General features: G+C 42.6%; 2 protein-coding genes across 3 annotated transcripts in view; one reads left to right on the top strand and one right to left on the bottom strand.

Moving 5' to 3' along the window:
• Nucleotides 1-10663, top strand: part of ALG3 (ALG3 alpha-1,3- mannosyltransferase) — a 37231-nt gene extending 26568 nt beyond the window's left edge. The window contains exons 8-9 of the mRNA XM_077487727.1: nucleotides 10107-10251; nucleotides 10332-10663. Of these exons, the coding sequence (XP_077343853.1) occupies nucleotides 10107-10251; nucleotides 10332-10518 (332 nt within the window). The 3' untranslated portion in view covers nucleotides 10519-10663. The remainder of the gene's footprint in view (nucleotides 1-10106; nucleotides 10252-10331) is intronic.
• VWA5B2 (von Willebrand factor A domain containing 5B2) overlaps nucleotides 9907-13761 on the bottom strand; it is a 91824-nt gene continuing 87969 nt past the window's right edge. For both annotated transcript variants that reach the window (XM_077487725.1, XM_077487726.1), the window contains exons 20-22: nucleotides 11703-11760; nucleotides 11504-11624; nucleotides 9907-11414 (exon numbers count right to left, since the gene is read on the bottom strand). In XM_077487725.1, the coding sequence (XP_077343851.1) occupies nucleotides 10806-11414; nucleotides 11504-11624; nucleotides 11703-11760 (788 nt within the window). In that variant the 3' untranslated portion in view covers nucleotides 9907-10805. The remainder of the gene's footprint in view (nucleotides 11415-11503; nucleotides 11625-11702; nucleotides 11761-13761) is intronic.

Below are 13761 nucleotides of genomic sequence, written 5' to 3'. Positions count from 1 at the left end.
TTAAAAAGAAAAAAAAAGAAAAAAAAAAAAAAGTAGGTCAAATTGACGTTCATTTTCAACCACAGTGATGGGAAAATTTGAAAATAGAAAACTTCTTAATCAAAGGAATTTTCAGACAGTGTATGTGGTTTTCGTTCAGAAATGACATTCATTTTAAAAACTGAATGTTAAAAATAAGTGAAAATGTCAAACAAAATTCTTTCATTCAGCAAATGTACAAAGATTTTTCATCGGATTTTTCTCATCTAAAAAATTGATCCGTGTGGCCAGCATAAGGCTCGGTACACACCTATTCAGTTTGCTTTTGATCTGTTTCTGCCGTGCTTTTTGCTGTGTGTTTTTGATTTTTGCGCACGTGATTTTACTGCAATTTGCATTTTTTTTGGGCAGACTAAAAAAAACAAATTGCTGCAAAAACGCATTACATTCTTTTCTGCAGCTTCTCCATTGAAGTATATTGAACAAATAAAGCACCATTTTGCTTTCAAAAGTCCCTGACCCTTTCAGATATGAAGGTGTCCCATAGGAAACCTTGTAAATTAACTGTAGAGCATTTCTGCAAAAAGCACCAATAAACACATAGATGTGAACCAGGTCTAAGATGTTTAGTAACATAACGGGGTTAAAAGCCCTTTATAGTAGAAAAAAAAAGCAGATAATCACTACTGTAAGGGGTTCATTTTTTTACTGTAGAACAGTGAGTAATATTTACAGTAGCGATTATTTGCTCTTTTTGTACTATAAAGCGCTCATTTTAGTTTTTGTTTTTTTAATCCCATTATGTTACTGGCCGATTAATCGATTATGAAAATAGTAATCGATTAATTTCATAATCGATTCGTTGTCGATTAATCGATTAGTTGTTTCAGCCCTAGTTGTGTCTGATAGTCCTGCAGTTTACACTGACAATCCAGTTGATGCAGAACTCCGCTATTTAGGGCAGGCCAGTTTTCTGTGAATTTCTTTGCTGAGTTATTGGGACCACAGCTGAGACAGTTGGGTTAGACGGTTATTGTTGTGCTGAGGATAGAGCCCTGTATAGAGCTTTAGGAGTGGCTAGCCTATATCCTTATATAGTGTGCTTATGGCATGAATATTCCTATGCAGATGTGTTGGGGGAACCCTCCTCCTTTATTGTTGATGCACTGTTTTTGGGTATCTATTCAGCCCAAACAGCCTTTCATCGATCCTCTCCTGTGGCCAAGGCTTTGGCGATGTATTTCCAGTGAAGTGTGTGCATATGACTCTAGACTTCCCTCACTTTGATTTCTTGCTGCCTTTCTCCTGTAGCAAATACAGTGGTGTTGTCACAGACTTCCATGCTTTTCCAAGCCTTCTCTCCTTGCTCACTGACCACCTAAAGACCAGTGCTGGGATCCTCCACAGAGGCAGTTTCTCCTTTAACCCCTTGCCGCAGAGCGTACGCAGATGTGCGTACTCTGCTTCCAGGGGTTATACCGGGATGATGCCCGCACCTGCAGGCATCATCCCGGTACTGTTTCAGAGCCGGCGATTGGCTTTCCAGCCATAAAAGCCGCTCGGCCGGTGCTCCCGTTCAATCGGGAGCACCGATGTAGAATCCGATGCCTCCGGCGGCTGGGCAGGGACTGGAATGAAGCCATAAAGCGGCTTCATTCCAGTCTCCTAATGGTAAATACGGAAGCGACGTCATGACGTCACTTCCCATTTACTCGCTGCCAATGGCGCCAGATTTAAAAAGAAATACAGTATCCAGAATCGCAGAGAACGGCGATCTGAATACTTTGAAGTGTAAAGGAGGGATTGGGGATCTTTTAGACCCCCTGATCCCTCCATAAAGAGTACCTGTCACCACCTATTACTGTCACAAGGGATGTTTACATTCCTTGTGACAGCAATAAAAGTGATCAAATAAAAAAAAAAAAATATGTATTTTAAAAAAATGTTAAAGCTCCTGCGAAGCAAAACGCATACGGAAGTTGCGCCCGCATATGTAAACGGTGTTCAAACCACACATGTGTGGTATTGCCGTGATGGTCAGAGTGAGAGCAATAATTCTAGCCCTAGACCTCCTCTGTAACTCTAACCTGGTAACCGAAAAAAATAATTAAAACGTCGCCTATTGAGATTTTTAGGTACCGTAGTTTGTCGTCATTCCACGAGTGCGTGCAATTATAAAGTGTGACATGTTTGGTATCTATTTACTCGGCATAACATTATCTTTCACATTATGCAAAAAAATTGGGCTAATTTTACTGTTTAGTTTTTTTTTTAATTCATGAAAGTGTCCCTTTTCTCAAAAAGTTGCGTTTTAAAACACCGCTGCGCAAATACCGTGTGACATAAAATATTGCAACAATTGCCGTTTTATTCTCTAGAGTTTCTGCTAAAAAAAAATATATAAAATGTTTGGGGGTTCCAAGTATTTTTCTAGCGCAAAATATGGATTTTAACTTGTAAACACCAAATTCCAAAAATAGGCTTAGTCATGAAAGGGTTAACTCCTGGCAGCCTTCTCTACCACAGGTTCTAGCATTCAGACACCCTCCTGGTTTTCACATAGTGCTATCTGCAGTGACCAGTGGTCACAGCACTATTTGTGCTGTTTAACCTGATGCCTACTGTGGGTTTTTTGTATAGCTTCATTTCTAAATGGACTTTCATCCTTTTTTATTTGCAAAATCTCTAGCTCCAAATGGAAGGGGTTTTGCCTTGAATTGTGCACAGACAGATTTTGTATTTTATAATGCTCCCAAATATCTGTTGGAACCACCTGCATTGAAGGCCACAGAGAACAATAACTGCCCTTTCACTCTGCTCCTCCAAGCTGGAGAGAAGGAGGTCATGCCTTGCTTCAACTCTTAGCTATGTACTAAAAGGTGGAGCATTCCTGGGTTCTTTGAGCAGGTCTGCCCTGTCAGATGACTGTGTCATAGTACTACAATAGTAAATGTACTCCTGTGACCCCCGAAGAGAAGTACAGCGGAAAACGTTTTGGGGTTACTTTTTTTTTTTTTTTTAAAGGATAATCAGACGCTTCTTTAAGAACTAACAAAGTGTTTGAGCTTCCTAGCCATTCCTTAGGGGGATGAGCCCTTTCTTTGCTTGCCACTGTTTTTTATTTCCCAGACTTAGTTGACTGGCCTAAAGTGGAACTTTTACTCAGAAAAATTTATCAAAATAATTTTCTTTAGCAAGGAACATACAATCCACATTAATAATAATTATGCTTCCAAAATGAGTGTGTGCTGTAAATTGCCTCCAACATTGTTGTTATTCTTGCTGAAGCCCCGAACAGCAGTAAACCTTTAAACTGTCAACAGATTGGCCTCTACAAATTCAGCATTGTGCCTAAAAATATAGAGCAACTGAGCATGTGCAGAGCACAGTGGTACCCTGTATTACTGGATTTTAAACAGTACAGGCATTTTTGTAATGTTTTATATAGCTAAACCTGCAAAAGGGAACAGCCTGAAGTGATCTAGCAGGACCTAGTCCTACCGCAAGTAAATAGCATGCAGCTGGTGCCCACTGCAGCAAGATTTATGTGCCACATAGTGCTGGATGCTAGCCTTGTTTTGGGGACTACAGGAACAGCCTCAGAAGGCTTTGTTGCAAGTGGGTGATGGTCTCTTCAGCTGATAACTGGGCAAAATCATTAAAAGGAAAAAATAAATCTATTTTTCCAAGGTTTGGTCTACCACCATGCTTCTTTTCTTGGTCATTGGCTTTGATAGCTTGTCTGTTGAATGCCAGGTTCTGACATGTGGATTTGGCTATCCTGCCTATGCCTAAAACTCATAAATCTACTTCCTGCAAGATTTATCATTGAACATGGAAGACTTAGTTTCACTGGTGTGAAATTTTGCATGTTTCACTACATGCGTTAAAGGGGTTGTAAACCCTCCTGTTTTTTTCACCTTAATGCATCAAGGAGAAAAACTGACACTGACCAGCTCCCCATTTTACTCACCTGAGCCCGTTCGTTCTCTCGGCAGAGATGCGCTCACCACCTCTGCCCGGGGTTCTCTGCTCTTGATTGGATAGATTGATGGCAGCGCAGCCATTGGCTCCTGCTGCTGTTGAATCAAATCTGATGATGCAGGGCCAAGTCCAGCATTCTGTGTCTATGCACACAAATGCTTAACTCGGGAGCACACCCGCAAGGTAACCCCCAGGGAGAGCGCTTCTAGGGGATTTACTACTGTGAGGAGAAGCGAGCATCCCCGGGGAGGGGACCCCAGAAGACTAGGTTTGGGGGCCACACTGTGCAAAACGGTGGAGGTAAGTATGAGATGGATGTTATTTAAAAAAACATTTACAATCACTTTAAGCAGGCTGTGTTATTTCTTCCCTTCTGTTTGGGGTACAATAGCCTTTAGCACCAGTAAGGGTCAGGTGTCCACGCCGGCTGTACTTTTTCAATAACTTCTTGCTACTTATTTGTATTTTCACGAAAGAGGTTGCAGACATTGCTCCCCCAGTGCAGCCCCACTTTAACTGTGGGAGTTAAAACCTATTATTGGTGTTGCAGAGACCCCCCCCCCCCCCCCCCCCAAACCTCTTTTTAACATTTCTTTGACCTTATCCTATAATGTAGCCTTTCTTGTGGCAATGAATTTGGCTAGAAGGGGCTCCGAGTTATCAGCCTTGTTCTTCTGTTTGGAGCCTCATTTGATTTTATGCTACTTTCAGACTGGATCGTTGTGGGCATCCGTGGCACTATATTTAGCGGCTCTAGTCAGCCACTAGCGGGGTGGTTTTAACCCTCAGGCTTTCACACTGGAGAGGCTCTTTACAGGTGCTATTTTTTGTGCTGTAGCGCCAGTAAAGCGCCTGAGTGTGAATGTAGCCTTATGCAAAAACATGGTTGCTTCGAGACCAAGGTGGTCTCTGCCTTTCACCTTTAACCACTTGCCGACCGCCGCACGGCGATATACGTCGACAGAATGGCACGGGCAGGCATATGGGCGTATATATACGTCCCTGCCTTCCCACGGGAGGGGGGCCCGATCGGGCCCCCCGGTGCCTGCGGCGGTCGGTATTCGTTCGAGAGTGATCTGGGATGAGGGGGCGGCCAATTGATTCATGGCCACCCCCTCGCGATCGCTCCCGACGAATGGAAATGCTCCGTGACATCACTTCCTCTCCTGTAATGTAAACACAGGCAGAGGAAGTGATGTAATCTCTCCTCCGTGTCGGTATTTTTCGTTCCGGCACCGAGGAGAGAGGATCGGTGAGTTGCACCAACACGACACTACACAGTAGAACATGCCAGGCACACTCACACCCCCCGATCACCCCCCTAATTACCCCTGCCCCCCAGTCACAGTGACACCAATTGCATATTTTTTTTTTTTGCATTGGTGTCATTTGTGACTGTAATAACTGTTAGGGCAGTTAGGGTTAGCCCCCTTTAGTTCTAATGTACCCCCCTAACCCCCCCAATAAAGCTTTAACCCCGTGATCACCCCCCGTCGCCAGTGTCACTAAGGCTGGGTTCACATTGCAGCGGTTTATGAGAACGGATGTGATTCGCACCGCACTGCAGTGCAAATCACATCCGATCTCTGTGCAATTCGAGTTCAGCCATACAGATAGTATGGCTGAATTTGGGTCGCACCCGCCGCAAATTCGCACGGGACCCTTTTTTTGGTCCGCAGCAGAATCGGATCGCATGGGTGTTCACACCATGCGATCCGAGTTTGCACTGCGATATGCGAACTGATCTGGGGGTGTCATTAACATTTCACTGACACTCCCAGCAGTTCGCATAGGGCAGTGTGAACTGCCGCCGGGAGGCATGCGATGCGGGAACCCGCCGCGGATTCGTGGCGTTCCTGCATCGCTCCAGTGTGAACCCAGCCTAATAAGCGATCATTTTTCTGATCGCTGTATTAATGTCACAGGTGACGCTAGTTAGGCAGGTAGGTATTTAGGTTCGCCGCAGCTTTTTATAGCGCCAGGGACCCCCATATACTACCGCATAAAGCCCCCTGATTGCCCCCTAGTTAACCCTTTCACCAGTGATCACCATATAACTGTTACAGGTGACGCTGGTTGGTTAGTTATTTTTTTATAGTTTCAGGACACCCGCCATTTATTACCTAATAAAGGTTTAACCCCCTGATCACCCGGCGGGTGATATAAGTTTGAGGGTCAGATAAGGTCTGCGTCGCCCCAGGCAGCGTCAGGTTAGTGCCAGTACCGCTAACACCCACGCACAAAGCATACACCTCCCTTAGTAATATAGTATCTGATCAGATCTATATTAGCGTCGCCAGCAGTTTAGGTTTCCCAAAACGCATTGTTAGCGGGATCAGCCCAGATACCTGCTAGCACCTGCGTTTAGCCCCTCCGCCAAGCCCAGACCAGCCCACCCAAGTGCAGTATCGATCGATCACTATCACTTACAAAACACAACACGCATAACTGCAGCGTTCGCAGAGTCAGGCCTGATCCCTGCGATCGCTAACAGTTTTTCTTGTAGCGTTTTGATACAGTCGCTGACAGCCTAGGTGCTTTTTTACCTGTGAGTCTCACTAGTGTACCCCTAAATTTAGGGGTGTCTACTTTCCAAAATGGGGTCATTTGGGGGGGGTTTGTGCCATCTTGGCATTTTATGGCCTTCAAAACTGTAATAGGTAGTGAGAAGTGAAATCAAAAATTTACGCCCTTAGAAAGCCTGAAGGCGGTGCTTGGTTTTCGGGGCCCCGTACGCGGCTAGGCTCCCAAAAAGTCCCACATATGTGGTATCCCCGTACTCAGGAGAAGCAGCAGAATTTATTTTGGGGTGTCATTTCACATATGCCCATAGCATGTGTGAGCAATATATCCTTTGACAACTTTGTGTAAAAAAAAAAAATAAAAAAAAAAAAAAAAAATTTTTGTCATTATTCAATCGCTTGAGGCAAAAAATAAAATATTCAATGGGCTCAACATGCCTCTTATCAATTTCCTTAGGGGGTCTACTTTCCAAAATGGGGTCATTTGGGGGGGTTTTGTACTGCCCTGCCATTTTAGCACCTCAAGAAATGAGATAGGCAGTCGTAAACTAAAAGCTGCGTAAATTCCAGAAAACGTACCTTAGTTTGTAGATGTGACAACTTTTGCGCAAACCAATAAATATACAGTTGACTTTTTTTTTTACCAAAGACATGTGGCTGAATACATTTTGGCCTAAATGTATGACTAAAATTGAGTTTATTGGATTTTTCTAATAACAAAAAGTAGAAAATATCATTTTTTTTCTAAATTTGCGGTCTTTTTACGTCGCAAAAAATAAAAATCGCAGAGGCAATCAAATACCATCAAAAGAAAGCTCTATTTGTGGGAAGAAAAGGACGCAAATTTTGTTTGGGTACAACATTGCATGACCGCGCAATTACCAGTTAAAGCAGCGCAGTGCCAAATTGTAAAAAGACCTCTAGTCATTGACCAGCAAAATGGTCCGGTCTGAAAGTGGTTAAAGTGGTTGTAAACTCTGTTACACCACTTGTACCTACAGGTAAGCCTAGAATAAGACCTGTAGGTACTGTAAATATCCCCTAAACGTGCACAGTTTAGTAGATATTCACTATATGCGCTGCTGCTGACATTGGCGCATGCACACTGAAGAAACAGGCCACTGGTGCTGTTCTTCAGTACCCATGCCGTGACTGGCGGCACCTGCGCGGAAGTGATGTCATCGCAGCTCTGGCCAATAACGGCGTAACTCAGATGAAAGATGTCTGCTGTGGGAGCGGCACTGCAGGGCATCGTTCTATGGTACGTATTTCATAATGAGCCAGTATGTGATGCATACTAGCTCATTATGCCTTTTTGTTTGTTTGTTGAAGATAACGTATTACTATTGATGTTCACCCCCGGTAGATCTCCCTCCATTGTATGGATGTAGTGAGGGCTGTTGGGATTTACCTCTTGGACACAGCTTAGACAGAATCTTGACTCTCAAATTTGTAAGGCAGTGACCTAGTTTTCTGTTAAAACATTTTAAGATTTTTTTTTCCACCTCTGCAGATGCTAGTTCTTAATTTCTCTTGTGTTGCCTCTCAGTATGGACAGTCAATTCCCTGAATGGCCAAGGGAGAAAAGAGGACGTTTAACTTGCCAAATGAAATCCCTAAATACAGATTGTATGGCTAAATTCCCACCAAAATGGTGCAGAACCCTTTTTTGGTCTGCACTAGAATCGGATCGCATGGGTGGGTGTTTCCACCCATGCGATCCGATTCCTGCACCATTTGGCAGTTTGCATTGTGATCCATCTGGGGGTGTCAATGCAAAGTTAAAAGACACCCACAGCAGTTTGCATAGGGCAGTGGGAACCTGCGCTGGTTCCAGCGTTGCATATGTGTGAACCAAGCCTTACTCTTATTCGGCTAAAAATGTACGCATTTTCCCCCCCCCCCCCACCTTCTATGTTGCAACATAGCATTTGGAGAGAGAGAGTAAGGCCGCGTACACACGCGCGGACTGTTCGCCCAACTTTGTCCGTCCAACAGTTTCGGCAAACAGTCCGCTCAAACTTAGCATGGACGGACATGGCCACACACGACGGACGAACAGTTTGCTGAAACCGTGCGCGATGACGTGAACGGCACGTACGACGGGACGAAAAATACGACGTCCTATACACTGCATTATAGCTTTCGGCGTGAAAATCCTTTCTGAGCATGCGCGCAACTTTGTTTGACGAACAAGCCTACACACGGGCGGACTGTTCGCTCAAACAAGGTTTCAGCGGACAGTTTTTCGGAAATTCCAAAAAACCTTGTCCGTCCAACTGTCCGCTGAAAGCCCACACACGAGCGGACTGTCCGCCCAAACACTGTTCAGCGGACAAAGTTGGGCGAACAGTCCGCCCGTGTGTACGTGGCCTCAGGCTCAACTAAAGTGAAATGCATATATTTTCCCTGTGCTTTACCACTCTGCTACATAATATAAACCAGGGGTGCCCAACCTTTTGAAGAGCAAGGGCCACTTAAGCGACTTGGCAACCTGGTCGCGGGCCATAATGGGTGGATGGCGGATTGGATTGGTGATAGGCGTTTGTAAATGGACACAAGTCCATTTACGTCTTCCACTCCTTAGAGGTAAATAGAGGGTCAGACTGACCATGTGAAAGGGGCGTAAGGCTGCATCCACACTGATGCACTATTTACCTGTATCACGGGTGCAGCACAGTTCACCTGTGGCTTTCCTGCAGGTTAGCTGCACTTTGCCATAGACTTCTATTATATCCTGTAGGTGTGGTGCACTTGCAGAAAGCACACCAAACTCGCAGATAATAGAAGTTTATGGCTCAGTGCAGGTAACCCACAGGTGCACTTCTCTGCACCTGTGGATCAGTTTGAAAGCAGCCCAGTAAATACTGCAGAACAGATATGCCCAAATATACACCGTGATTTTAGTAATAAACCTACCTTTAATAACAGTATTTTATTCCATCCCAGAGCAGGGGGTCGCAGGCCACTGGTTGGGCACCCCTGATATAAACCTTACGCCAATGCGATAGTCTTTTATGTAAATGAATTTTGCTCTGACTTTATTATTCTCAATAAAAATTTGGGAAATAAAATATATCCAGATTTGCTACCAAGCTTTTTTTTGTCTTTAAAAGGAGCTTGCACAACCTGAAAGTTAAAACATGCAGAACTAAGACCAAAAAATAAATAAAAATAATGTGCAAAAGAAAGCAACTGATTCACAAGTGCAAACAATAATAGTTTTCCAAAATCTACCCCATGAGTGATAGTTGAACATCTGCAATCCATATAAGTGTTTTTTATACAAGATTCACACAACCTATTGGAAAAATGTGAATTCTGGGTACAAGGTCTAAGAAACATTTAGAGGTAGAGCAACAGGTTTTTCTGTAGTACAGCATACAGACTAAGCGCTGAAAGTAATATTAAAGCATAACCATTTAATAGAAATAGTTTTATTTGAATATATTAAAAACATTTTTTTTAAAACTGTTCCCAAAACAGGCAAATTGGATTTTATTTTTAGATACTTGAGCATTAATAATAGAAGTGGATAATTAATCAAGTGTTTGTAACAATTTCCATGAAAGTGGTAGAAAATGAGCCCCTGAAGCCCTATTTTCCTTAACTTTTTCTAAGAGATTATCTTTGTCCTGTTTTCCAGTAACTTCCTGGGTGTGACCTTCAGTCGTTCTCTGCACTATCAGTTTTATGTCTGGTATTTCCACACACTGCCATATCTTTTATGGTGCACAAACACTAGCGCCTTCCCAGGACTTGCTAAGTATGTATATTGACACCTAGTGTTTTTTTTTTTTTTTATTAAATTAACATGGTTATAGCTTTCTTTTCAATTATTTCCAGGATCCTTATCCTTGGCCTTATTGAGCTGTCCTGGAACACATTTCCCTCTACCTCTATGAGCTCGGGTGCTCTTCATATTTGTCATGGAGCTATTTTGCTGCACTTGTGGCTCGGAGTTCCACCAGATGAGACAAGTCCCTTGGAATCCACACCACCCACACGGACTCCTCGTAAGAAGAAGGACTGATTTCCTTATCCACTTTGTCCTGGTTCCTAAAACTTTAGGGTACAAAGAACACTGCTATGGAGTGATTGTTTTAAGGAAATTAAAAGTATAGACTTTATATTTTTTTAAGCTAATAAATGTGGAAACTGCCTCTTCACTTATTAAACAGCTCTCACAATGGTTTTGATTTAAAAAACAAAAACTGACTAGTGCCCCAACATCACCAAAAGGGTTCCAGCATCAGTCTGATGGGCCAACAACCAGTGCTGGGTAATTGTATTTTTTTTTTTTTAGCTATTAATATTATCTCAAACATCACCTGGCTTGTAGCAGAGCATATTTAAATTAAGGTTTTCATCCCAGTGACGAAGGAGGAGAAAAAGTTGACGGGCAGCCCCTTTTAAAGCTGGCAACTGTAACCCATCAGGAAATGTCTGTGCCCTTAGCCATCCCTCTGCTTTGGCTGCCAACAGTTCCCATTCTGTGAAGAAACCTGCACAGCGATGCTCAAGCCACGCAAGAGCCACAGCTGTAGCCCAAGAACAGCCTTCAAGATCTGCATCCAGTTCTGCTCCTGCCTCTGAAGGACATGGCGAGGTATCACATGGGTCAGTTTCAGATCCCCGTCCACTGTCGGCTTGATGACAAAGCGCTTCAGGGCATGATGAGGGGTAGACAGGGAGAAAAGAGTTCTCCTGTGTCACTGGGACTTCAGGCTGAGACCCTCCTTTACAGTTTTGTGCTTCTCCTTTAAGACAGTCCCCAGCTTCTGAAGGGGAAGGCTCAGACACAGGGCTTAGGCTTCCACGATGACTGGAAAATGGGGAGGTACGAAGCAGCCGTTGAAGCGAGATCTGCACTATATTGGAGAAAGAGCTGTTCAAGCTGAAAAAACCCTCTGCAGACTGCAAGCTTATCTATATGAGAAAATAAACAACAATTTGTGTAAGTGGGAGGGGATACTATTCATTGTATGTATTTATTTTTAAAATACTAAATAGCTCACCAGTGGTAAATAGTCTTGTACTACAAGATCAATGTTTGGCTCTTTATCCCCAGTTAAGCATGGTTTGAGTGGAGACAGCTTCCCAGACATGCTACGAATTTTCTTCTTTCCCACACTTATCCTGCACATTTGTAGAATACATTAAAATTACTAAGAAGGCATTGCTGCTATAACCTCAAGGAAAAAGAACATTTGTTACCTAGAGGTCAGGGACACATCTGAAGACTTCTGTGAGCCAAAAGAGTTGGGGCTTTGTCCTGAAATACAGAGCTATGGTAATAACTGGCTATTTTATCATAAATTCCAAAAAAAATATATATATATATTTTTGAGAAACAGGTTAGAATGAAAAAGAACTAACAAACCAGACAGAATTTGAACCTGCCACATATAAGTAAAAAGTAGTGCAACATCTTTTGGGAAATTTAAAACTTAGCTGAGAAATGGAAACTAAAGTTACGCTCTTTTTGATTGAAAATGAATGAAAAGCATCTGCCCTATATTTATACAGATTTGCATAGCATTTAACACATGATATAAGCATAAACTGAGTTACAGGGTTGTATTAGGACATCACACCAATTTAGGTACAACGGAATGAGGACAGCAAGTTAACCACTCCTAGAAAAATACTTAGAACCCCCAAACATTATATATATTTTTTTTCTAACACCCTAGAGAATAAAATGGCAGTAGTTGCAATATTTTCTGTCACACCATATTTGTGCAGCGGTCTTTACAAGTGCACTTTTTTTTTGGAAAAAAATGCACTTATTTTTTCATTCAAAAAAGACAACAACAGTAAAGTTAGCACAATTTCTTTTTTTTTTTATTGTGAAAGATAAATGTTACGCCGAGTAAATTGATACCCAACATGTCATGCTTTAAAATTTGCTTTTGCCCATAACCACTTCCCACCCGGCCAATGCATATGTACGGCCAGGTGGGAGCCGTCTACTTCTGATAGGACGTTCAGGAACGTCCATCAGAAGGAGCGGGATCGCGCGCGCTTGCCCGTGCAGCGGCGCGATCCCGATGTGCTCGTGTCACCCGGACACGGCACATCTTAGATCGGCAGGAGGGCTCTGTGATTGGCCCTCCTGATCACATGACGGCCGTGTCCAATCACGGCCGTCATGTGATGTAAACAAACAGCCGGTTGCTAGGCAATCGGCTCTCCTCTCCTCACACGGAAGTCATCGCTGAGGAGAGGAGAGCAGAACGCTGCAGCCGGCTGATGATCAGTGAGTATGAGCTGTTTTTTACAGCTTTTTACTCACTGATCATCAGTCTAGTGTAAACACACACACACACACAACACAATGTCCCCACACATGTCCCCAATAATAAAACCATGTCCCCCACATATGTCCCACTAAAATCACATGTCCCAATGATTATCTGCACACATGTACGTGATCACCTGCACACATATGTACATGATCATTTGCGTACATATGTCCGTGATCACACAAACCAATTATTATACACAACGGATTTTTTTTTACCAAAAACATATAGCAGAATACATTTTGGCTTAAATTTATGACAAAATTTGATTTTATTGGATTTCTTTTAAAATAGAAAAAATAAAATAGTTTTTTTTCCAAATTTCCGCTATTTTTGCGCTTATATCGCAAAAAATAAAAAACGGAGTCGTGAATAAATAACACCAAAATAAAGCTCTATTTGTGCGAACAAAATGATAACAATTTCATTTTGGTACAGTGTAGCATGACCGCGCAATTGTCACTGAAAGAGCTAGAGCGATGAAAGCTGAAAATTGGGCTGGGAAGGAAGGGGGCGAAAGTGCCCTGTATTGTAGTGGTTAAAAATCTCCATAGGTGATGCTTAAAATTTTCTACAGGTTACCAGTTTTGAGTTACAATCTCGGCAATATCTCTCATGTGTGGTTTGAACACCATTTTGATATGTGGGTGCTACTCACGTATACGCTCTCTTCTGCGCGCGACGAAAAGGTTTTTTTTTATTTTACTTTTACATTTTTTATTTTGACACTTAGAAATAAAAATGACTCAAATTTTTTTTTTTTTTTTAATTACATGGAATGTAAACATCCCTTGTAATATATATAAAAAAAAAAAAAAAACCAAGCATGACAGGACCTCTTAAATATGAGATCTGGGGGGGTCAAAAAGACCTCAGATCTCATATTTACACAAAAATGCAATAACAAAAAAAATTCTCCTTTTAAGAGCTTATGAGCGCGTTTCATCCCATGGAGCCGAGTAGGCATC

Source organism: Lithobates pipiens, unplaced genomic scaffold, assembly GCF_037356315.1.
Source record: "Lithobates pipiens isolate NorthernLeopardFrog02 unplaced genomic scaffold, aLitPip1_a1.2 Scaffold_18, whole genome shotgun sequence".
NCBI classification, from domain to species: Eukaryota; Metazoa; Chordata; class Amphibia; order Anura; family Ranidae; genus Lithobates; species Lithobates pipiens.
This window is presented reverse-complemented; position numbering and strand designations above follow the sequence as displayed.